The sequence below is a fragment of the Callionymus lyra genome, chromosome 7 (assembly GCF_982586985.1).
Source record: "Callionymus lyra chromosome 7, fCalLyr1.hap1.1, whole genome shotgun sequence".
Lineage (NCBI taxonomy): Eukaryota > Metazoa > Chordata > Actinopteri > Syngnathiformes > Callionymidae > Callionymus > Callionymus lyra.
Window position 1 is genome coordinate 19,161,720 of NC_141824.1, and position 23,297 is coordinate 19,185,016.

At 39.4% G+C, this 23,297-nt stretch overlaps 3 protein-coding genes across 3 annotated transcripts in view; all 3 read right to left on the minus strand.

The window, feature by feature from the left end:
- Nucleotides 1-12: 12 nt before the first annotated feature.
- Nucleotides 13-385, minus strand: LOC148075312 (galectin-5-like). Its single transcript, XM_087794915.1, has 2 exons — nt 221-385; nt 13-159 (listed from the first exon to the last, which is right to left on the minus strand). The coding sequence occupies exons 1-2, from the start codon at nt 383-385 to the stop codon at nt 13-15; spliced, it is 312 nt and encodes a 103-aa protein (XP_087651041.1).
- LOC148075313 (uncharacterized) lies at nt 246-5,667 on the minus strand. Its single transcript, XM_087794916.1, has 25 exons — nt 5,638-5,667; nt 5,441-5,529; nt 4,479-4,693; nt 4,317-4,437; nt 3,831-3,878; nt 3,717-3,737; nt 3,601-3,636; nt 3,399-3,434; nt 3,277-3,306; nt 3,100-3,126; nt 2,966-2,992; nt 2,865-2,891; nt 2,764-2,790; nt 2,662-2,688; nt 2,561-2,587; nt 2,460-2,486; nt 2,359-2,385; nt 2,257-2,283; nt 2,155-2,181; nt 2,051-2,080; nt 1,964-1,984; nt 1,856-1,888; nt 1,071-1,109; nt 455-543; nt 246-386 (listed from the first exon to the last, which is right to left on the minus strand). Exons 1-24 carry the CDS (start codon nt 5,665-5,667, stop codon nt 471-473), a joined length of 1,092 nt encoding a protein of 363 aa, XP_087651042.1. The 3' UTR covers nt 246-386; nt 455-470.
- ryr1b (ryanodine receptor 1b (skeletal)) overlaps nt 5,474-23,297 on the minus strand; it is a 72,716-nt gene continuing 54,892 nt past the window's right edge. The window contains exons 86-108 of the mRNA XM_087795154.1: nt 21,953-22,033; nt 21,744-21,832; nt 21,541-21,669; nt 20,470-20,574; nt 17,754-17,835; nt 16,028-17,337; nt 15,597-15,694; nt 15,122-15,296; nt 14,962-15,048; nt 14,642-14,896; nt 13,785-13,915; nt 13,670-13,712; nt 13,475-13,608; nt 13,342-13,402; nt 13,131-13,277; nt 12,118-12,252; nt 11,898-12,054; nt 11,264-11,328; nt 11,083-11,183; nt 9,026-9,077; nt 8,819-8,950; nt 5,638-5,720; nt 5,474-5,529 (exon numbers count right to left, since the gene is read on the minus strand). Coding sequence (XP_087651280.1) covers nt 8,855-8,950; nt 9,026-9,077; nt 11,083-11,183; nt 11,264-11,328; nt 11,898-12,054; nt 12,118-12,252; nt 13,131-13,277; nt 13,342-13,402; nt 13,475-13,608; nt 13,670-13,712; nt 13,785-13,915; nt 14,642-14,896; nt 14,962-15,048; nt 15,122-15,296; nt 15,597-15,694; nt 16,028-17,337; nt 17,754-17,835; nt 20,470-20,574; nt 21,541-21,669; nt 21,744-21,832; nt 21,953-22,033 — 3,533 coding nt within the window. The 3' untranslated portion in view covers nt 5,474-5,529; nt 5,638-5,720; nt 8,819-8,854. The remainder of the gene's footprint in view (nt 5,530-5,637; nt 5,721-8,818; nt 8,951-9,025; nt 9,078-11,082; nt 11,184-11,263; nt 11,329-11,897; nt 12,055-12,117; nt 12,253-13,130; nt 13,278-13,341; nt 13,403-13,474; nt 13,609-13,669; nt 13,713-13,784; nt 13,916-14,641; nt 14,897-14,961; nt 15,049-15,121; nt 15,297-15,596; nt 15,695-16,027; nt 17,338-17,753; nt 17,836-20,469; nt 20,575-21,540; nt 21,670-21,743; nt 21,833-21,952; nt 22,034-23,297) is intronic.

Sequence of the window (23,297 nt, forward strand, 5' to 3'; positions counted from 1 at the left end):
TGTGACGACTGTTCAAAAGTGCACGTCCGAGATCTGGACGTCGCCGTTGATGTTCAGCAGGTCGATCTCGCCGAGGGGCTGGACGCGGTGGACGTAGTCGCACAAGTGACCTCCGTCCACATGGACGCTGAACTTCCTGTCATCGCTACGGATGGTCAGCTGAAGATCAGAGGTCAGAGGTCAGATTGGATCACCGGGAGCCGGAGAAGACGCCACTCACCTTGAAGGGTTTTCCAACTTCGAAGAGGTTCCTTTGGAGTTCCCGCTCCTCCCTTCCCCAGCTGCCGCCCATCTTGGTGTTCCTCACCACGACGCCTTCCTTGAAGCGCGGGTTCAGGTGGAAGGCGATGTTCTTGTTGCGACTCATCATCAGGTCGAAGCTCATCCTGAGAGGAAGGTCAAGGCGTCGTTGAGAGGAGGTCGGAGCGAGAGGCGTTCCTGAGATCCAACTCACTTGTCAGCATGAGACTTCACCACTCCTTGGACGGTGACGGTTCTATTAGGGTACATCCCGCCTGGGATCGGGTTGGAGACGGGCGTCGACTGGAGATGGGGAGGAAAAGATAAACGATAGCAGCACCGATCTTTAGACGAGTCGAAACACAACTCCAGTAATAAACGGCCACTAGATGGCACTGCTGCGTCCGAGCAGAAGGTCAAAAGTAGGCCAAATAATAGGAGATAGCGGGAAAAACAAAATGTAAGTTGATTGTAAAGGCTGAACTCCTCTGGGAGGAAATATGAGTTCAAATACACACCATTCTTGGAGGCTAATTTAGCATTAGCAGTGTCAACTATTCATCTAAGATTAGTGATGGTCTGATGAAGCTTCATGAAGCAGTGTCATGTTGTTTAGAGGTCAGTAGGTGGCGCCATCAGTTTAAAAATGATGTGATGTTTCATTAGAACAGTTGTTCAAAACAAAGTAATATAGTGCAGAGACCACCATCTAGTGGACTCTGAAAATAACGACACTGCTTCATGAAGCTTCATCAGACCATTAGTACCTAAGAAGTCAGTGAAACAAGTCCAGAATTACAATGACCGCGACAGGAAGAGCAGGCTCTTACCCGCAAGCCTCCCGATCCAGGAGCTCCTGGAAAGCCGGGCTAAGAGAAAAAAAAAATTCAATTCAATTCAATAATCAGGTTAGTGTGTGAAAAGATAGAAGAAGTTAGTTTGAGAAATTATAATCTGGACACATTTAGGATCAATATGTTGAGAAATGTATTGATTTCGATGCGCGATCATGACTATGAAGTGTTTATTTAAAGAAAGTTTGATTGAAATCACAAAAAATAAATAATACAAATTTTCAGCCCTGATCATCTTCGTTTCTTAAACCAGGTGTGTCCAATTAAAGCAACAAATATTGATCAAGTACTGATTCATTAAGTACTGATTCAGTCATTGATTGGAGAATTTAAAGTGTTTTAAGTTTGTTTTCAACTTGAGTGAGTTTATTCTTATGAATCACATGCATGAGTGATCAATAAGTGTGATCAATAAGTTAATTGATTGATTGAGTAAGAGGCTAAACGAACCCAAGCGCCTCCTGCTGGCTCTCCTGGGTATCCACCCTGCAGATCGACCAGTTTAAAGTCTTATTATTTAGTCTTACTTATGAAATTAAAAACGTATAGACATATATACTGCGCGGTCGGTCATGAGACGAACATACCGGGCCTATTCCTCCGGGGTAGCAACCCTAAAACAAATGTTAAATTTGTAACTATCATGAACTTTGGTTTTCTGAGAATTCCATCATTAAATACAGCTGATAACAAGTAAATATGCGTATTAAAGTATAAGGTAGAATTTGCACAGATGTGATTTAAAAATTCATTGAACGAACCCCACTGACTCCTGGGAATCCTGGGAATCCACCCTGTAGATTTATTTAAAAAACAAACGATTTAATAAAGTTCAATCAAATACGAAATTGCTTATTTAAAGAACATACCGGTGCTCCAGGGTAGCCGCCCTACAAACACATTATTTGTTTAAATAATGAAAATATAAATAAGAAAAAAACGAATAAAAAACTAACCCCAGGTGCTGGTGCTCCTGGGTAACCTCCCTGCAGATTCAAGTGTATGTATATTAATACATTATTAAAGTTAAATAAAATAAAAGTTTATTTAAAGAACATACCGGTGCCTGTCCTCCTGGGTAACCTCCCTGCAGATTCAAGTGTATGTATATTAATACATTAATAAAGTTAAATAAAATAAAAGTTTATTTAAAAGAACATACCGGTGCCTGTCCTCCTGGGTAACCTCCCTGCAGATTCAAGTGTATGTATATTAATACATTAATAAAGTTAAATAAAATAAAAGTTTATTTAAAAGAACATACCGGTGCCTGTCCTCCTGGGTAACCTCCCTGCAGATTCAAGTGTATGTATATTAATACATTAATAAAGTTAAATAAAATAAAAGTATATTTAAAGAACATACCGGTGCCTGTCCTCCTGGGTAACCTCCCTGCAGATTCAAGTGTATGTATATTAATACATTATTAAAGTTAAATAAAGTAAAAGTTTATTTAAAGAACATACCGGTGCCTGTCCTCCTGGGTAACCTCCCTGCAGGTGCAAGTGTATGTATGTTAATGCATTATTAAAGTTAAATAAAATAAAAGTTTATTTAAAGAACATACCGGTGCCTGTCCTCCTGGGTAACCTCCCTGCAGATTCAAGTGTATGTATATTAATACATTAATAAAGTTAAATAAAATAAAAGTTTATTTAAAAGAACATACCGGTGCCTGTCCTCCTGGGTAACCTCCCTGCAGATTCAAGTGTATGTATATTAATACATTAATAAAGTTAAATAAAATAAAAGTATATTTAAAGAACATACCGGTGCCTGTCCTCCTGGGTAACCTCCCTGCAGATTCAAGTGTATGTATATTAATACATTATTAAAGTTAAATAAAGTAAAAGTTTATTTAAAGAACATACCGGTGCCTGTCCTCCTGGGTAACCTCCCTGCAGATCCATTCATAAAACGATTGAGTATTTTGATGATTATATAATGAGTATATGAACAAAATATGAAGCCACAGATCATTAAAAAAAAAAAGAAAAGTACATACGGGGAACATTCCTCCAGGTTGGTTGCCCTGCGAGACGTTAAGTGGAAAAATGTTATTGTTAGCATCTTACTTTTCCACATTAGAATCATCTATATTTATTTATTTGCAACTTTAAACATCACATTTAAACAATTTTCAAAGTGTTGATTGAACCACAGGAATACTTGAACAACTAACCCCTGCGCCTGTTCCTCCTGGGAACATACCCTGCGGATCAATCAGATCATTAGTCATTTACGATAATTAATTTAAAAAATATACTTTATAAATAAAGTTAGATTTGTTTGAAGAGAACTGACCCCACCGCCTCCTGCTGGTCCTCCTGGGAAAAATCCCTGCAGATAAATAGGAGTTTAGCTTACAGCCACAACTGATATTTTAGCGATTATTAAGTAGTAATTCATGTTAAAACAACGATGAAAGTGAGTATTCACCGGACATTAAAGGTATATAGTTATTGAAAATATACGTATTTTTAACGAAAGAAGGGGAAAAACGTACCCCAGGGCCTCCTCCTGTTTCTCCCTGGAATCCACCCTACGATTTAAAGTAACATTAATACTTTTGAATTGCTAAACCAAATATTAAAACAACGTTGGATTATTTAAGGAACTTACTGGACCTGCGGGGTAGCCACCCTAAAAATAAAAAAATAAAAATCAATGAAAGAATACTTGTAAATAAAGTTTGGATTGTTTGAATTCATCTTTCTTAAAAGTGGAAAAACGAACCCCAGCACCCCCTGCTGGTCCTCCTGGGTAACCTTTGTTTGGATTTTCCTAGACAGGGAGCAGGACAGCATGTTTACATTTCATTTGTTATTAATTATTATTATTATTATTATTATTTTTATTTATTTTTTAAGTTCATATTAGTGTCTCTGGTGTGAGGATAAAACACTGTGTTGATTTTTAAGTTCCACATAAAAATGCCAATTATTAGCAACATATGCATTTAAAAAATGTTGGTTTTTTTTTCGGCTTTTCATTTATTATTATAAATTATGATCCACACGATTGATAGAAACATTCATTTAATTTTAAGTTGTTTTTTCTTTTAAACTAGAATTGAAAAAGGTTTTTTCTTAGCTAGCTTAGCTAGAGGCTAACAGTGCTAGCTGCAGTCATTCAGGGTGTTATTACGAGAGTCATAAGTGTCTATATTGTGAAAGTCTTTTTTAAAAAAGTTAGTTTATTTAATTTTTGCTCTTCACTCACCACGTTGATGGTCTCCACGGAAACGTCACCACTGATTTGCATGGCTCGCACTCTGGATACGGGAATGCGATGCTTGAAGGAGTGAAACTCTTGCCCGTTGACTTTGATCTGCACAGCGGGTCTGAATCAGAGATCTCCTCCGTCACCTGCCGAGCTCCTCACCGGGACTTACCTTGTAGTCCTCCTTCTTCACCAGGATGGTCAGCTCGAACTTCTCCCCTTTGGCGAAGGGCATGGACCGGACCTTGTCCTCCGACTGCCAGGATCCCTCGCTGCGGGAGTTGAAGACGACCTTGTCCCAGCCGTCGAAGCGAGGGTTGAAGTGCAGGGCCACGTCGCTGGTCTCAGCATCTCCACACAGCAGGTTGACGAAGAACCTGCAGGAGCCGGTGTCGGGTCAGAGGGAGGACGCAAGGACAAAGGACCAGGACGTTGAGGGATTTCTTGTAGCAGGCGGGTGTTTGGCGAAAGGGAGGACTCGTGATAAAAGACAGGTTTGGTTTCATGCACAATGTGGACAAACAGGAGGGGCTGAGTACACAAAGTGTAAGAATGTACACTTCATACCACGACCTTCGACCTGCACTGGACAACAAAGATATGGAGACACAATCCAAGATCACTCTTCTATCGTGATTTTGTTTTGTTTTTTACGATCCCAAATTGATCTTCTACAGCAATGTTTCGAATATTTTCGGGCTTTCAAATCACATTTAATTTTTATTATCGTTTTTTTATGGTTTATATTTCAATTCAGAATGAATAAAATACAACAATTAGAATTTTTTGTTTACGATTAACGTGCAAAAATGTGTTTGTTTATCCTTGCGTTGCAATTAAATGTGCGACCGCTAGATGGCAGCAGACATTACATCCACCCTCGTGATGTCTCTGGGTCTGGGAGTCCTTCACTCAGACCCAGAGGAAACTTCTTGTTCTCGGGCTACTGGTTCACCTTGAACCCTGAGATAACACAAGGGGCTAAAGCTGATGTTTGGACACATTTTGTTATCCAAACAAATAAAAGCCGTCACGACCAAATCAGAGCCAAGTACTTGGAGAAAACCACAAATATATCCTTGTTCCTACAGTATCACAAGTATCGTTGCCTCTCATAGGTTCACCTGGTCATGTCCTTGTTTGCGACCCCCAGGATACTGATGCTGGAATTCTCACTCAGACCTCCTTGAATGGGGGCGAGGTAAGGGATGTGCTGAGGGAGGAAAGAGGAAGTTTAGCAACAACACGAAACTTCTGCTGTGGAAAAAGAAAGGAATGTTATGAAGTACAGGAATAGAAGGAGAGCGGGCGGGTCACTCACCGGACGGTAGATGGGCTGAGGAGAGAACATGGCTGACGTCTGTCGGAGACTTCAACTGACACTGTCGACCTGGGCTTTTAAGTCTGTAGCGAAACCAGAGACTCAGACGGGAAGGGGAGTGGAGTGTGTGTGAAAGGGTGTGTGAGTCAGTGGGCGTGAACATGTGGTTATGCGGTATTTACAAATGTTTGCTGACAAGAACCAGATTGTCACATGACACAGCAGACACAGCGTAGGTCGATGAAAAAACAGATACAAGAATGTTAAAACAACAAACTCTGGAGCGATTGTGTGATTGTGTGACTGTGTGACTGTGTACGGGAATGCTGACGAGTCCAGATCTGCCCAAAACAAAGAAACTCTGAGGTATTTGATTGACGACCGTCATGTGGATAAACCGGTTCTTTCACCGGGGGACACATTTGGACGGATCCAGAGCTAAGAGATGACAAAACAAAACATGGAAAATAGAGAAAGAAAGTTGAAACCTGACGAGGAACATGTCACGAGGGAGGACACGACTGACAATTAAATAAGGGAACAAAGATGTGAATGTAAGGAGTTCCTGTTTGTTCCATTTTTGGATATTGTTTTAATTCCAAGTTCATTTATTTGGATTGTTATGGTTTATTTACACATTATTCTATGTATATTTACCTTATTTATTTACACATTCATTTACAGTACATTTTTCTTTTTTATTCGCCAAAATAATTTATGTATAATTTCTTTATTTATTTTGTTTATTTAGTCGTATGTATATTTTCCTTAATTTGCATGTATTTTAATTTTTTTTATTTTTTTATTTACACTTTTACTTATGTACATTATCATAATCCCTATATGTATATTATTCTTATTTAGTTTCCATATTCATGTATTTACATATTTATATTTTCATGTATATTCCCCTTATTTATTTCCACAATTATTTATTTATATTTTAATTTTTATTGGTATATGTAGGTTATTTTTATTTATTTCCACATTTATGTTTTTAGTTATGTAAATATTTGGATTATTCTTATTTATTACTACATTCATTGATGTAAATTTTATTTTGTATATTCTTCTTATTTCTCTTCATATTCATTTATGCATATTTTATTGATTCAAATATGTTCATAATCTTACTTTTTTAGACTTTTTTATGAATATTTTCTAATCTATTTCTGCATATTTAATGCAATTATTTATGTACATTCTCTTAATCCACATATGTATATTCTTGTTTTTATTTTCTTTTTCTTTTTGTAGTTATATAGTTATTTATATATGTAAAATATTCTTATGTATTACTACATTCATTTATGTACCTTTTTTTTATGTATTTTGGTCGAATTCATCTTCATATTAATGTATGTTTATTTTATTTATTTATATATGTATATTATTTATATTTAATCCCATATCAATATGAATATTTCCTCATTTATTTATTTTTGAATCAACTCAAAAGTCGACAAAAAAATAATAGTTATATATGAGGAAAAAACACAAAAACAATCTATCTGCACAGAAAAACTTGACAGAGAATAAATAAAAAACATAAATACCTGTCAACAAATATAAACAAGAATTAATAATAATAACAATAAGTAAAGTAAAGAGTTGGTGAACGTGAACATCAGATTAACTGAGGAGAGTTAAAGAGAGAAAAGTGTCAAAACAATTCAGAGTTAGACTTATGCTGACTGTGTGAAATGTTAAGGGTTGAAAAATAAGAAGAGAAACTAAAGAGGAAAGAAGGCAGACAGAAAAGAATGTCCTTAAAATAATCTCTTTATTCAGGATTGAAACAGACGACGGTCGGTCAGGCAGACGGCTCCAAAAAAATAACACGCGAGTCACCAGCAGATAAACGAACCCGCCTCTGACCTGGTCCAAACCAAATCCTACTTCAAACCACAGAAGGCTTCACGAGCACGAGGCATTCAAGTGTGACGGCTCAGGGTCGATAAAGCTCTAAATAAAAATAAATATATGCATCTATGGTTTATTTATTACATCTTTGCTTCGGTGTGGTTTGTCACATACATTCATCGGGTGTCAAAGCAGAAATCGTCTCTTGACAGAAACAGTCGTGGCGTTGGCGAGCCGAGGACGCCGGCTCAGAGTGACCACGGGCGTCCAAAATCGTGTAAGACTAAAGAGTGCAAAAGTGTGTTTATTGTCCGCCGTGTCCCGTGAAACAAGACCGGACGGACTTTGCGATTTTCGGAAAACGCGTCGCAACACTGTCGAACATCGCGAGGAGAAGACGTTGAGGTAAACGGTTCATAAATGAATTCGTCGAGTTTAAGTGAAGTTTTCTTTAGTTTCTCACAGCGTCACGTAGCAAAGAGTTTCCTCATGATCCGAGCATCGCACAAATACAACGCAACGTACAAAATAATTTTAGGGGGGAAAACATTACGATCTTGAAATCATGAGGGGTTCGCGCTCTACGTTGAACACTTCATCTTATTGGTTAAGGCATTATCAAGCAGCTACTCGGAGAGAAAAAGTTTCTTCCTTTACAACGGTTCAAGTTTTCCAACTAAAATCCTGATAAATAACGATTCTAAGACAGCAGTGAAATATAAACACACTGGACGAGCTTGGACACGCGGAGCATGCCCAGTGGCGTCTGGGTTTTTAAGGCCATCCAGCTAGCATCAAATATTAAGTAGCGTTTCATGGGTCCAAGAGGTTTATTTTATAGCTCTGCTACAAATGGCGTCAGAGCTGGGATGCATTTTTGGCGAGCCCTGTGAAAGTGACGCGTGGGGGGCGGGGCTTACGAGTCAAGATGTTGAGTTTCACAGAGACATTCGCTAGCTGTTTGCCATGGCGTTGCAATGTTTGAAGGTTTTACGTGGGGGCGGCTGAGATCGATAGGCATACTTGCACGTGACAAACGGCGCCACAAGTAGGATGGTCACCTCAAAGTTGTGCGAATTACGACAAGGAAAACCAGAATTTCCCGGTGAGTTTCCAGCAGAAGTCAACAGAGCAGCATGTTTCCCTTTATGATGCGTTCGCTGGCAGTCGGGAGAGAAAAGTCAGAAGAGGGAGAAACGCTGCAGTAGACAGGAAAGGCCATGTTTGGATTTTAAAAGGCTTTTTTTGTGGGAGCAAGTGTTGGTTGAGGAGCAGAGCTGAGAAAAGTGCAGAAAAAGACTTTATAAAAAAATCTTTCCTTGGCAGCTCCGTGTTGTTGCTGAGCTTATGGACTTTATCCAAGCTGGTCTTCATACTGTTTCCTGAAACAGTCTCCAGCTGGAAAGAAGTCCCAGCAGCGTTCCTGGTACATCTTCCACACGTACGACTCCTGCAACACAACGACATGTGAGGAATGCTGCCGACACCAGACGACACCAGACGACACCAGACTCGCGTCACAAACCTGTCCGGTGTGCTCCGTCTCGTCTTTGTTGATGAGGTACATGAGGAAGAACCTGAAGATAAGAGACACACCAGGATATGAGTGAGCGCTCAATGACGCGCCTGGAATGATGATGACCATCTTTAGAAGAGGCGAGAAAACAACAACTACACAATGAGACCTGAGGCCTCAAGATTGCATCATTTAACGCTTGTATTATCTCAGCGTAAAGGTGACCCTGAACCCTGAAAACAAATGTTATTGTGGTATCCCTTGTGTTATCTCTGGGTCAAGGTGAACCACCTGCATGTGTATTTATGGAAGCCAGGAAGGTCGTTCATCTTGACCCAGAGACAACACAAGGGATAAAATAATTATATTTGTTTTCAGGCCTACAGGTCAGCTTGCAATAACAAAGGTAAAAATCTCTTAAAGACTAAATGATCCCATTTTTTATAAAACCATAAAAAAATTAAAATATACCTTTGACTAAACAATATATTTACTTATAGTCTATTAATGCGTTTGTTATTAATTATTTAACTGAAAACAGACTATTTTAGTTACAAGAAAAACAACCTAAAAATGTAAACCTTTAAAAAGCAGATAAGCTCTAAGAGAAAAAAATAGTGGTATTTTTTAATAAAATTGTCATAAATAACAGAAATTTTCACATTTCTAGAAATTACTGTTAACAATAAGCATATATAAATTCAGGTTTATCACCTTAAAAACAGGATCAACAACCAAGTCCATATTTTTTTAAAGTAAGAGCAGATACATTTTTTCACAAAAATGAAATACGCTTTTAAATGTTCTTATTTTGAAATCCTTAAACTGTTTACTGTTTGCTGTCACTCACAAAAAGTTATTTTTGTTTCTCGGTCTGGTCCAGTCAGTTTTAGGCTTCATGTGAAACTTTCCGGTTTTTACACAACGACAAACAAACATTCTTTCCTGCTGCAGGTGTTTTTTAAATCCCATTTTACATTTTTTAAATAAATACTTTCAGTAATGCAGTATGATCATATGATGGTTTTAACCCTCTGTTTAACACATCACTGTCCAAGCCCCCAAATTGTCATTCGTACGGAGGTCATAGAATAAACTATCATGAGTTTGCGTGAAAACCTGAGCAGGGATTAAGTGTTTGCACAGTGAAGGGTAATCCAGGCTTAAAACTGGAACCTAGTGAGAGTAGAATATATCAGTTTCAACTCTGTTTTTTATTCTTAAAATGTAAAATATAGTCGTGGGACAAAAAAGTTGAAAAAAGAAAATCTTGTTTTCAGGTTTAAATTAGTTTGGATTTAAATAGATTTCTCTGTAAAAAAAACAAACAAATTCAGAATAGTTTCATTTTTGTGCGTGCGTGTGTTATTTTGAGAAAGAATCAAGTAGATTAGAAAATCTTGTTTTTGTATTGATGTTTTTTTGACTCTCTGTTGGTGGATGAATCCTCCTTATGCTTGTATTTGCAGTGTAATGCATGCAGTATATTTGCACACCGTGAGTAAAGGTAATGTTTGTCTGTCGGCTACTGGATCCTGTCCCAGCTATTTAGAGCATGCATGCGGATGGATGGATGGATGGATGGATGGATGGATGGATGGATGGATGGATGGATGGATGGATGGATGGATGGATGGATGGATGGATGGATGGATGGATGGATGGATGGATGGATGGATGGATGGATGGATGGATGGATGGATGGATGGATGGACGGACGGACGGACGGACGGACGGATGGATGGATGCTTTATTCATCTCCTTAGAGAAATTCGCGGTTCAGCAGCTCCAGAATATGTTACAAAAAAATAATAGGTCACCAGCGTGACCTAGGTTAGGCAACCGCACCTACAAAAATCTAGATCACCAGATCCGTGCATTCCTGTACTGTGAGAGGGAAAGAAGAGAACCCAAAGTGTTTTTCCCCAAACGAAATTAAGCTTGCTGGCTGGACTTTAGAGTAAAAATATTTTTTATGTTTCTCGAGTGAAGGTTCCCTAACGTACTAAACTATCCTCAAATATGAGCGAGATGTTTCTGTGAGACCTCATGCAAACAGGACTCACATGTAATTGGCCAAGTTGTGTTCCTCTAAAGTGTGGGTCTCGAACCCGTGAGGCGTCGTGTCGAAGTAGTCGCTGCCGATTCCACAGATGAAACACTTCGTCTGGAAGGAGAGAGTTTCAATATTTTCAAACAACGTCCAGGAGTATCGCGTAGTTTGTCCATCAGAGTCGGCGGTCTCACCTCCATGTCCTCTCGGACCTGCTCCTGCTGGTCTCTCAACTCTCCGAAGGCGTCAATGATCAAACCTGGAAGTTCATAATCGTATCATTCAGCTGTTATTTTCCCCTCTTATTGTTATTTAAATGTAAGACTTGGATTTTGATGTCATTTCAATTTTTTTGCAGCTGAAATCAAGATTTTCATTACATCAGAAAAATCAGAGAAGGTGTTTGATATTTAAAACAATATTTGAAATTCTATATATATATATATATATATATATTTCTACATATTTTACTTTATTATTATCGTTCGTCATCTCATCTCACCAACAAGTACAAGTACAACAAGTAACAACTACTTGTTTACAAGTACAATATAAAAAAATCTAAGACATGTTAGTTACAGGTTGATACCATTGTTCCGCTCTTTCCAAATTCGATCAAATTGTGTATTATAAATATTAAATATATTTTGTTCGTTATTAATTTGTGTTGTTTTTTATTGTTTGTACATGTGCACCTCCTTTTAATTATTTTCTCCAAAATTCTGACAATTGTAAATTACAAATATGACATTTAAAACCCTGAAATTATACAAGGGCAAACATCTTTTCAAGGTTAAAAGGCCTCACAAAGAAAAAAAACCTTCTCACCCTGGATGATGGCCAGCAGGATGACGATGACGAAGAAGAAGAAGGTGATGTCAAATACAACACGGTAGAGCTCGTACTCGTCTCCGGCCGGATCCTCGATCTCGTCTCCGATTCCTCCACCAGCTCGCACGCCGACGTACATGTGGAACAAGTAACACTGCAGAGAGAGAGAGAGACGGAGGTTCAACGTGTGGAGATGTTCTCATGACCTTCAACCCACCGTCATCATGTCGTCGCACTTCATGTCAGGCTCGTCCTCGTCCTCGCTCATGTTGTAGAACTTGCGGAAGAAGTTGAAGGCCACCACGGTGTACAGGTAGACCACCACGGCCAGGAGACCCACAGTCATCATCAGCTGAGAGACATCATCATAGAGGAAGTCAGAGACAATTACATGACCACAGATGTTCACTGTAATTAAAACCCTGAACAGTAGTGATGGTCTGATGAAGCTTCATGAAGCAGTGCCATGTTGTTTAGGGGGCAGTAGGTGGCGCCATCAGTTTAAAAATGATGTGATGTTTCATTAGAACAGTTGTTGTTGTGAAGTGCAGAGACTGCAATCTAGTGGACTTTGAAAATAATGGCACTGCTTCATGAAGCTTCATAAGACCATCACTACTTAAGAGCACTTCTTTTGTATGTCGTGAACAGAATTTAGAAAATCCTATTATAATGGAAATTACATGTGTGTAGTTTCATATTGATAAGTTTATCATATGCAGTGATGTTTTTTATTTTTAAAAGTAAGTCATAAAATAGGAAGAGCTACAAAAGGACATTAATAATCAAACTTAGAGTTTACTTATTAACAATACAAAAAAATATTTGTCTTATTCTTTATGAAGGTTTTAAGTTAGACTATAAAATATGAGAGTTTAGACTTGAAGCGCAAATCAATCTCTAACTTACTCAAAAAACAGCTCAGATTTTCTTTTTATCGGCTCCCACTCCCTCCCTGTGAACTCATTGCTGCAGCTGCTTGCGTTTTGATCCGTTTTTTGATTTGAGAACCTTTTATATTCTAATCACTCTGATCATTCCAGAATTAACTATAAACCTCTTGACGCATGTGCAGTTGAATGTGCTCTGTGTTTGTGTTTCTACTTCACAAGTGCTGAATATATGAACACAAAGCTCTGCTTCTCTCTCTCGGAGAAACGAGGCGCTCCCCTGCTGTTGATTAACTTTTACGACTCTGAAGTGCTACAGCGTATCTTAGAACCACAAGACCTGTTTGCCGTTGTGAGTCACGGAGGAGAGGATGGTGCGCAGAGTTTTCACTCCCATGGCGATGTCCAGCAGGTGAGCAGCGAAGAAGAAATTGTTGTAGTGGCCGAGCAGGGACATCAGAAAGTACCACACCAGGTAGAGGAAGGTCTGTGACAGAGAGAGGGTCAGTCACATCTCAAAAGAGCTGAAACACAACTCAAGCCGGACTCACATTGTCGGTGAAAACGACACCGAACTTCCAGATCTGGTACTTGATGTCGATGGACGTGACCCTGCAGAGCAGAAGTAGCGTTTCGGTGAGATTTTGGTTCGGCAGCGAGCGGCTCAATGTTCACTCAACACACCAGCTGAGCATCGAGGTGTCGGGTTCTGGCTTCTTCTCGTGAGTCATGGCGCTGACGTCCAGAGACGCCAGGTCCATCCCCAGCAGCTCAGCGATCCTCTCCCGTCCGTAGATGTCGCCGTATTTGTCCAGAACCTGCAGAAATAAAGCGATGAATCAGGATTTATCGTTTACTAAGAGTCGACCAAACACTCACCTTTCTTTTCACAAACTTGTCCCAGTAGTTGTTGGGGAAGGAGCTGTGTTAACAAAAAACAACATTTTGTGTCGTAAACTCTCTCCAAACTCTTTCTTTAACTCTGACGACTTACGGGGTGTTGAGCACCAGTCGGTCCCACTGACCCTTGATGTCGTCTTCTTCCGGCTGCTCGGTCACGTAGACGCCGTCGAACTCCAGCTTCCTGGCGAGTTCCTTCTCCCGCTTGAAGATGACCAGAGGAACCTGCCGGAGACCAACTGGATCAGACTTGAGCGACTGCAATGTTTGTTTGTTGCAGTACGGAGAGGCGGGGCTTAGAACAAGCGAAAATCAGCTTTTTATGAATTATTGGTTGTATGTAAGATCGAGGACAATTGCTACTAAAAGAAATACACTGAATACACAATATGTCTTTAAATATTTCACTGAATTATTAGGTTTACAACTTAATCCAACAGTTAAGATGGACCATATTTTTATAATTAAATAACACTTCAAAATTAGACAAAATGCCCTAAATTAAAGTCAAACTACACAGAAATCTATTGAACAATGAAATACATTTAAATAGTCAAAGACGTTCTGAAAACAACACTGGGTTTTGACCCAGTATCCACAAGAATTGACCGGCTAATGGAGTTTGAAACCCCTGCTCTAGATATTATTTAAAAAAAAGGTCTTGTCTAAGTAACTTTCCCGGGGTGACCCAAACAGATAGTCTGAGCGTCCATGTGACCACCAAACTGCTTTACAGCTCTTTTGTAAAAATAAATGTTCATGTGGTTTGTGGCAACAGCGAAACAGAGGTTCTACAACATTGCAGTTTCACTGACACTGGGGGTGTCATAAACAATCTTTGCATGATGTGCTTTTAAAGAAATTTGCTAATATATAAATGAATCTTAAACAATTTATAGCAAATTCAAATCAATGTCGAACCCACTGGTGTGAAGGTCGTGTGGCACCGACCTTCAAACAGTTGTAGCCGATGATACAGAGGAAAGAGATGATGCTGTGGAAGATGCTGAGGAACTGCAGAGCCGGCTGCATGTAGCCGGTGCTCTCCTCCAGGAAGAAGTACAAGGGTCCTTCTTCCTCTTCGTCCTCTCCTCCCTCCTCAAAACCAGAACCTTCCTCTTCAGCACCAGAACCTTCGAACAGACCAGAGCCCTCAAAGAGAGCGGAACCTTCGTAATCCTCCTCGCCGGGCGGGCTGTCGGACACCTGCGCGGGTCAAAGAGGGCGTGTCAAGGGAAGTGAGTGGGCGACAATGTGAGGGATGTTCTGACTTTGTAGAAGAGCAGGATGAAGTTGAGAGCGAAGGCGATGAAGAGCGCCAAGAACCTGAGGTTGTAGAAGTTGCGAGAAAGGTAGTTCTGGAGGAAGAGAGGAAAGTGATCAGAGCGTCACATCTTGAATTGGGATCAGATCTGTTGATCTTCTGCTCACCATGAATTTGATTCTCTGGACCTCCAGCTCATTCCACAGCTCGAAACCTTCTTCCACTGTCTTCTTCTCCTTCTTAGCCTTCGTCTTCACCTTCTTCTCCTCCACCTCTTCTGGTTCCTCCTCCTTCACTTCTGGCTCAGGCTCAACTTTCTCTGGCTTTTCTCCGCTTTCAGTGCTGGAACAATTTGATAAATTTCCTTAGGACTCAATACTTCTACTCTTATAGAAGCGAGTCTTCAACAAGTCTTGGCACAAAACTGTTTGTACAAAACTATTTTTTCATTTAAATATTTACAGTAGAAAATGTGCTTAAGCCCCGCGCACTGAAAAGTAATAAGTTCAAAACATGGTCATGATGAGGGACTTACTGCTTCTTGGAGAGGAAGACTTCAACATTTGAAACATGGGAGTGAGTCAGGAGAGTTGTGTTTTCACATTAGTTTACCTTTAAGGAGAGTTAATTCACTTTACTTACTCTGCTTTCTCTGGCTCAGGTACAACTTCTTCTTCTACTTCAGCCTCAACCTTCTCTCCACCTTCCTCCCCTTCTTGTTCTCCAGTAGCAGCAACCAACTGTTGCAAAGGAAGGAAAACTGATAAATATATGTATATGTGTGTGTATACAAAGAAAATCACGAGAGATCCTAATGATGACTGAGGACAAGAGGATACAGTCAACTCCAGCAGCTTTTATAGCTGATGTTTGGACATGTTTTTCAAGTCAAGTACTCAGACAATACTCAAATACTGTATATCCTTGATCATACAGTATAACAATATATCGTTGCCCATGTATCATGATAGCTTTATATCGCCAAATACTTCCAAAACACACCCAAAGTATGAGGTTCCATCAAATCTTTCCTGGACTCAGGAACGGTGAATGGACTTAAACAATCATCTCACCAGCTTCCTCTTCAGCAGCGGCGTTCCCTCCGGAGTCGGAGGCTCCTCAGCCGTCGTCTCACCAAAATCTCCAAGTCCTCCAGGAGCGTTGAATCCTGGCAGACGACCGCCCTCGCGCTCCTCTCCATCGTCAGGCTCTTCCTCTCCGTCTCCCACGTCCAAGAGATCAGAGGCACCATCCATGTCATGCACTTCTCGAGCACCCGGCTCTGGCGGGACGTCGCCATGCACCTCGTCCTGGGTCGGATCTGGCATGCTGGCGAGGAGCTCGGTGACGGTCATCTTCTTGGCACCTTCCACAAGACCTCCACCAAACAGAGCTTTCCATACGAGTGTGAAGAAGCCTTTGCAGATGTTGTAGATGAAAATCAGGATGCCCATCAGCACGGTGTAGACAAAGGTCACCAGGCCGATGACCATCTCCTTCACCGTCATCTTCCTGAACTTGCGGTAGCGACGGCGAAGGTTGCGGAAGGTGAACATGTTGAAGAAGTCCACCACGCTGGTGAGGAAGTCAGCAAAAGCTGAGGTGGATTCTTGAACTTCACCTTCGCCATTCCCTTCTTCTCCTTCAATAGAGTCTCCCTCTTTCCCTGCTCCCTCTTCTTCCTCCTCGTCATCCTCCTCCTCTGCGGCGTCTCCTTCTGGCTCAGAGATCGACGCGGCGATGTTCATCTCAAAGATGGTGTCTTCACAGAAGTTGACAAACATCTCCATCTTCTCGCTCTCGCCACCCTCGTTGACCACGTCGAAGATGAACTGCCGCTTCGACTCTCTGACCTGAGGCATCTCCCACTGGTTGCGGTTGGCCTCGCTGATTTCAAAATAAATCCTCTCGATCCTACGGCTGGCTCCCATGATCTCGATGCGGCCAAGGAAAGGCCGGAAGTAGTTGAGGACACTCTCTGCCTGCTCCAGGAAGTTCTGTAGACGTGTGTCGTGAGGAACGTGCTCCGATAGGTTGGTCAGCAAGACAGCGATGTTGAATCCGATGTCTTTGGCCGGCTCCTGGAAACGATCCGCGAACTCCTCAAAGTTGATCATCTCGTTCTCGTCGGCCTCTGAGCAGGAAAGGAGGAACTGGATTTCTGAGGGAGAGTATTGTTTCTGACTGTCCATGGCTTTGGAAAAGTCTTTCTTGGAGATGAGCCCTCGGGGGTCGGTCACATAGTCGCGGAAAGCATCAGAGGCCACGATGTCTTTGAGCTTCAGGAACATGTCGAAGAACTTGAGGATCATCTCCACGTTGCTGGACGACTCCACCAGCATGTCCACCATCTGCCTGGCGATGGTTCCGTTGACCACGTTGCCTGCCAGGAACACAGAACATGTCACAAACATTATTTCAACATCTGAACGAGTAATCAGTTCCTTATTTTTTGTCATGGTTTCAAGTTGTGGTCTGGTTTCTTTCATAGTCTTGAAAACAAATTTACAAACACATTTACAAACTATTAAAAACAATTAAGCAAACTTTCTAAATACAATTACTAACATTCTAAATTAATTCATTTTCTCTCATAACGAACAAAGATATTTATGAAAATATTGTTTTTTATTTCACAAATGTTCTAAATAAAATGAAAAAACTTTCTAAATGTAAACTTTTAACACATTTACAAACTATTACAAACTTATTTCTATCCTTAGAAACATTTTTAAATACGTTTTAAAAGTTGGTAAATAAAATAAAACTTTTAAAGTCATACGTCTGTGTATCACGTACCCTCAAGTAGAGACAGAAGCATCACCACCATGTCCTTCTGCAGGTCCAACAGCTCCTTCAACAGTCCGATCTGACTGGAGTCCTGCAACCATGGACAAAGACGCACAACAACACTGATCAACTTGAGTCATGCAATAGACTCTGGTACGAATCTCCATTAACCACGATGATGCATAGATAGTAGATGTGAATATACCTCAGCTTGTGCTGTGCTCCAAAAATGATCCTGCGTTTGCATTTTCAAATACAAGACAATCACAGGAAGTTTAAAGGTGTGAAATGAACGCATTGAAAAATGTAAATCTGCGCCTCCCAGTGTTACGTGATGACAATTTTTTGTTTACAGCAGTGTTTTAAAAGTAAGTAAGTAAGCGTTATTTGTGTTATAGTGTTCTTGCAAGGCAATTAGAACTTAAAAAAAATAAATCAAAACAGTCGAAAGATATATTCCCTACATTTAGCATTTCCAGCTAAACATGCATTTTCAAAGACGACACTAAAATGTCCCGATGAACCGTGATTTGCAAGGTGTCTTTGAGTTGAGTGTATCAATAAAACAAAAATATAAATCAATCATAAGGAATTAAAGTAATTCAAATGGAAAAGTAAAATTCTAATCTTTTGAGGCGAAACAGGAGAAAAATAATTAATTAAAGTTACAGTGCCACTGATTTAAGCTTCTGAGCTTTGCTCAATTTTCAGATGATACTGAAGCGCATTACTTGAGTGAGACACACCTCCCCTCATTAGGGAAACATATTTTTACTCAAGTGGAGGCAAAAATAAAACACATTTAAAGTTTATTTCTTGTCTGCAATATATTTGTGAATGCTGTCATATAATTGATTTATTACTTTGTATCACAATATATTCTTGTTTACCACACATTCAAGAGGTTTTGTTAGAAATATGAGGAATATTGCGCATGCCAACTTATCCTTAAACATGTAGCATGATAATCAAAAGCAAAGTCAAAAAGCAGAAAATGTGTCATTGCGACTATTATTTCCAAAAATAAGCTCTTATCTTAAAATGTTGTCCTGGAATGCAGTTTAAAAATCTGTTTAATGCAAGTGTTAAAGTTGTATGAATAGAGTAAGTAAGTCCCAATGTATCATTTAAAAAAATACATTTGAGGATGTAGCAGCAGATCCAGCAGCATTAAACACAGATGCAGAAATGTATCAGAAGATTAGATCAGATGTAAAATATAAACATCATCAAATGCATTCCAGCATCCTCAGCTTTTACATGATAGTTTTCATCTTTAAGTTGATTTGTACGGTCGAGATATAACTTCAGTCAAAGCATAAAGCTGAAAATGAAAACTCCCTGTGTGGACCTTGTTTCAGTAATGACGGTGATGAAGCACGGCCAGCAGGATGAGAAGTCTTATTTACAAAGAAGCTTACGTCATGTTGTCCTGCATCTGGCTGCATCTAACCAGGTGAACAAGTGAAGAATATTTTCAGTCTGACTTTGTATCTAACCAAACATTCACCTCCCACTTCATAGATTAAATTCGCTGTCTCTTGCCAATTTATTTGCACTTTTTCTGTGCCAAGGTCTCAAAAGCAGCTTTTCTTCACATACTCAAGAAGTCAGAGCCAACATCAGAGGTGAGGGATTACAACACAAACAGAACTGGCACAAAGATGATGCTGGTCAGTGGTCACACGCATGTTATCAAGAGCAAACAAACATTAGTCAAAAGCAAAGACACTCTGAGTTTCAAACAAATAGAGAGATTACAGAATTCTTTTTGTGGTGAATTTAACAGAAAAGTCTGAAAGCGTTAAAGGAAAGATTCAGTTACCTCAAATTGTTTCTGCCTTAAAAATGTTGAAATATAATAATCATAAATAGTGTGAGGTATCTATTGAAATATATGCTTAAATAAATATCAAGCTAGGGACGAACAAAAAATATCACAGCTCCAGATAAGTTTCAGTTACAACAGATCCTGGCAAAGTTCTTGCTGCACACAGTCGGCCCACTTGACGGAAACATGTGGCCCTCATGGGGTCAAAGAAAAACTAGAAAACTGATCATGTTGAGAAAAAAAGTGGTGCTTATTTCTAGTTAAACTATTCTTTTCATTTATTTTATTTGTCTTTTATTCATGTCTCAAAATTAATTAAAGAAAAAAAGAAAATAAAGTGTATTTTAGGTCAGTCTTTTATGGTTAAATGAAGGATCTTTAGCCAAAATAATCTAAAGTGAAGGAAAATACAATTACATTTTAGCTCAGTAAATCTTTGTTCTTTCTTTCTTTTGGCTTGACTCACAAAAGTCTTAGAATTTAGCTATCCCTGACTGATGTTCTTCAACTGATGTTAAAGCAGTGACGTCTACAAACATGAACTGCACTGGCCAGTAGAGGGCGGTGTGGAAGATTCTGAGTGATTACAAACATTCAATGCTGTAGGTTACGGTTTCACAACAGGGTGTTAGATGATGAAAATATGAACTTAAAAGGCAGAAACTATCTGGGCAAGAAAAAGTTGGGGGGAAAAAAGATTGAGATTTCAAGTTTGATGAATAAATAAATACATACTTTGCTCTGGAGGAATAATGAGGAAAAAAATGGAATACAATTAGTATTTTCAAACAGAAATGAATCTATTGTAAATGACAAGTGTGACACAAAACAAGTGACAGTATTCAGCAGAAAAGAGGTGTAATAAGTGAGAACATTTGAAAGGCTGAACCTCACCTGGGCCAGTTTCATCATCATGTGAGCAAATACGTGCAGGAAACCCACGACGGCGTCCCACAATCTGCTGTGAGCCAGAGACTGCTGGTTCCCGGTGCACGGCCCCTGGAGAACAAAACATGTCACAGATCCTATTATGACAAACTGGAATTCTTCTTTTTTCTTGCATCAAACTTGTTTACAGTAGAAGAGTTTAATTCCGCGGAACTGCCAAAAGACGTGCATAAAGAAATAAAATAGTTCTCGTAAATAAACACAACAATTGAAATTAACTTGGTTTTGTTCTTCTTGAGACTAGAAAATCCAAAGGTAGAACTGCTTTTACTGGTTTTAGTCTTTGTTATCAGACAATATCACTATTTTCATGTTAATCACCGCTCGTTGACACACCCGAAGCTTATATATGGTGTTCCACAAGGTTCTGTTCTTGGTCCCATCCTATTCACAATTGATATATATATATATATATATATATATATATGAATTGTGAATATATATATATATATATATATATATATATATATATATATATATATATATATGATTGTATATCGAAACTTCACTGTTTTGCTGATGACACTCAATTGTATTTATTAAGAAAGCCAGATGAAAATAATGAGCTGACACGTTCCTTTGGGTAAAGATATTTAGTCCTGAAAGACCTTAAACTTTCTTTTACTGAACATGGGTTGAGCTGAGTTTCTACTAGTTTATCCACAGCATCTAAGACATTCCCCAACTAATGATCTAGTGATATTCAAACTTACTGGAGGTATTTTTGTTATCAAGTTCTACCTCGCCGCACGCCTGAAGCCACCTGATCATGTTCACTAATTGTTTTCTAGAATTTTTCCAACTTAAAAAAAAAAGTGGATTCAGCCCTGAATTGAGATTGTATACTTACTGCAGCTAAATTAAATTATTTTTGTCAAAGACGATTAAGTTTCTTGCATAACTCAGAAGGTCCAGGTCTCTCAGGTGACCTGAGAGGTTTACCGTATTCCTTAAAAAGCGGGAGGAATTTTTTCATCGTCACCCCTGAAGAAACGACAAATAGACGAGTCAGCTCACCTGGATATACTCAGTGAGACTGTTGAAGACTTGCTTCGCCACAGTCATTGCTTTAGAGAAGTTCCTCTTCCCTGGTTCGTCGATAATGTCCTTCCCAGAATAGTACCAGTAGAAGTCGCTGATGGACTCCTGAAGAAGTTCAAGTGATATTATTCTCTGGATCTTTGGAGCTGAGGGCAGGTTTGTGAGGGAGCAGTGAAGACCTGCAGTCGCAGCAGGTAGTCCACGGTGCAGATGATGACGTTGATGGTGGTGGTGCTGCCGGTCTGGGTTCTCAGGTAGTTCTGGAAATCTGTGGGGAGTTCATTGATGAGGTGAAACCCAGATCTGCCGATTTAGATCAAGTCTGTCCCAAAGTAGACCAGCGTGTAAACCAGGTCGAGGACCAAAGTCACTAAGTGTTGTGACTCACCATTGTTGTGGCCTTCACAAAGAAGCTGCAGGAAGCGGAAGAGGTCACACGTAAACTCGTCATCAGCCATCACTTTCTCATCTGGAGGAGGGGTATTGAAATATTCAGAGCAGTAAGAAATCAGTTGATGTCCTTACGTCCCTCAATAATACTTTAGTAATTGCTACATGTTTCTCTTCCTCATTAACCTTCTACAACTTTTGTTTCACTTACCACTGAATAAATAAAAACTGGTTTCATCTGTGTTCAATGCACAAGGTTAGTAGAAACACTTCAGAGTTCAGAAGCGTAAAACAATTGCTTTTGCCCCCAAAAAAACAATCTGACAACGTATCACAGACAAAGCAAAACACGCAAACACAACAACGAGTAACAAGACAATTCACATGACATAGAAAAATTAACACAACAACAAAAATAAACAACAACGTTTACATTGACGTGAACAAAAAGACAAGAAATTAGTGATTTAAAAACACACATGCGGGACAGATCTACTGAACTCGGTGAACTCAGTGAACAACTTTGAGCTCGACTTCATAAGATGTTTTGGAAATGCAGAGTTCAAATGTGCATCAAAGGAAGTCTTGATCAAATATGTGAGGGTTCTTTGATTAGCAATACTGGATCGTTTAAAAAAAGACAGGCTTCATAACAGTCAAGATTATAGTGAGACAAAAGACAAAACAATGGCTTGGACTCAGTGTTTCTGCCGGAACGAACATGTGAAACCAAAGCAGGGAACAAGTAACTTATGTTCTTTTTTTTTTGGTAAATTTCAAGATTCACTTTACACATGATCTAAACATTGCTCATATTGTTCCTTTTTATCATCACGATGGAAATCCATGCAACAATTTCAGTGTATTTGGACATTCAGGAATGTCTTGGGAATAATTCCCAACGTATAATTAAGATACAATTCTCTCCAAAAACCACTTACAACTGCCGTGTTTGTTAAGCTAATCAGCTCATACTAAATTTAACAATGTCTTTCAATTTAAGTGTAAACTTAGGGGGTTCAGAGTTGTGGTTTCAAGCTAGTAGTCTCAGTTAAATTATTTCAGCCAATCAAGAAGACTGACCTGATCTACGAGAAACACATTTAGTCATGTATAACAAAGCCACAAACAGAACTTTACAAAACACTATTCCGATGAGGAGGAACAAAGACGAAGACACAATGTAATTAAGTTAACCCCCAAGTTCGATTGCACTTTGTATTAATATCCTATTGTATCAGGCTTTGTGTATTTTTAGGCAAATGTTTGTGAGTGCAAAAGTGTGGTTTTAGCCACAGTTCAGGTGAGATAACTGATCTGATATTTCAATAATAAAATTCTGT